At 34.6% G+C, this 1,610-nt stretch overlaps 1 protein-coding gene across 1 annotated transcript in view; it reads right to left on the bottom strand.

Annotated features, from left to right (window-relative positions):
* The window catches only part of M431DRAFT_541091 (hypothetical protein), a gene marked incomplete at its 5' end in the record, with an annotated part of 698 nt that extends 183 nt beyond the window's left edge, over window positions 1-515 (bottom strand). The window contains one exon of the mRNA XM_024921092.1: window positions 1-515. This exon is cut by the window's left edge and continues 183 nt beyond it. Coding sequence (XP_024766961.1) covers window positions 264-515 — 252 coding nt within the window. The 3' untranslated portion in view covers window positions 1-263.
* Between the last annotated feature and the right edge of the window lie 1,095 nt (window positions 516-1,610).

Raw genomic sequence — 1,610 nt, 5'->3', positions numbered from 1 at the left:
TTACTTAGTGGACGTTAATAATAAAACAAACAAACAAACAAACAAACTAGTGAAACTCCGTGTTGCAAGCTCTATTAGTAAAGATTAAGTACACCGGCTAGTTGAATTTAGAAAGGGCTATAGAGTGCATCCGAATCGTTTTGAACATTAAAGAACACTTTTGGGATGTCATTTAATTCTAGGATATTTTTCAAAGTATAGCCATTTTCCCCAGGCGTTGTGAAACATTCATTCTATAGGGAGAGACTGTCTATTAGGTAGATTTACTTAGAAGAAAGGACGTAGAGTTGCAGTATAGAGATGGTGCCATAGCGGGAAAGATTAACTCCTTCAACATCAATGTAAATTGATGGCGGTTCAATAGGTAGGCGTTCGAGAGAATCCACCACTTTAGCCACGCTATAAACAGTATCAATAAAAGTCATATTTAAGGAATCGCCGAAGTTAGTTCCGCCGGGTAGTGCCGTGATAGCCTTCACTCTGCTCTCAGTATTGCCGCTCAGGTGGACCGCCATAATTTGCGCTGTCTACTGTAAGAAACAAAGAGATGTGAGAATTCTCTCTCTATAGTTAAGAACAAATAGTCAAGTAATAAAGGAACAGTAGCTTTAAATACTCGGTAGAGATCTAATATATTATAACTAATGAAAAAAGGCACTTGTTATTTAGGGAATTGCATAATCCCTAACAAACTTTCATATATCCGCGGCTGACTGCCGTAAGCAGCCTTCTGCAGATATTACCCATGTAACATTCTATAATCAGCTTTGCGTAAAATAACAGTGCTTCAAGTATTCCAGCAAATCTCAGACGGGGTCGGATTCGGTAGGACTACGAAAATAGGTTCCTTAAAGGAGGTTAAATACTTATTCTTTACAACGGGCACCTACTACCACTATTATAAACTCAAGATAATTTATCCACAGGATTTTAACCATTTTATTCCGCAAAAGACCAATAACATTTACTTCCGTACCCAATTAACCTACTTCAACCACAATGGAAGCTAGTATAACAAACAAACAAACAATATTAAGACTGCCCTTATTTATAAATAGCACAGTAGAGATTCACTAATTTACAAGACCTTCACCGTTTTCCAAGCGTTCTTAACCGCAGTCTGAGCATCCGTATTAATAGTCTTAGTATACTTAATTATAAGGTTTACAAATAGCTCGAATATACTCTGAGTATTAATATTCTTTAATACAGGATCTTGTGACGAACCGGGTCCTATAGGCACTATAGGTTAGCTGTTTCCAAGGGATAAACCTTAGAGTGGTTCTATGGTTTATGTTAGCGGAGCGATTAGGTTAGTAATGGGCAATCTTATTACTAGCTAGTAATATAAATAAGAGTAAATATCTATATTCTAATCTAATTATATTATAAACGCTATATTAATAACAACTAGCTATCTAAGTATTCTAATAAGTAATATAAAGTAAACTTATATATTTAGTTAACTTAGATAGAATTAATATATAGAATATTAATCCTCCCCTGGATTAATAAATAGTTTATTAATCCGCTGTTAGATTAAGAAGTTGTGTTTTAATCCTTTTCTAATTGGTTAAAGGATTAAAGTTAATTTAATCTAGACTAACCTG

Source organism: Trichoderma harzianum (assembly GCF_003025095.1).
Source record: "Trichoderma harzianum CBS 226.95 unplaced genomic scaffold M431scaffold_132, whole genome shotgun sequence".
Taxonomy (NCBI): domain Eukaryota; kingdom Fungi; phylum Ascomycota; class Sordariomycetes; order Hypocreales; family Hypocreaceae; genus Trichoderma; species Trichoderma harzianum.
Note: the sequence above shows the minus strand (reverse complement) of the source record. Positions and strands in the feature narration are given on the sequence as shown.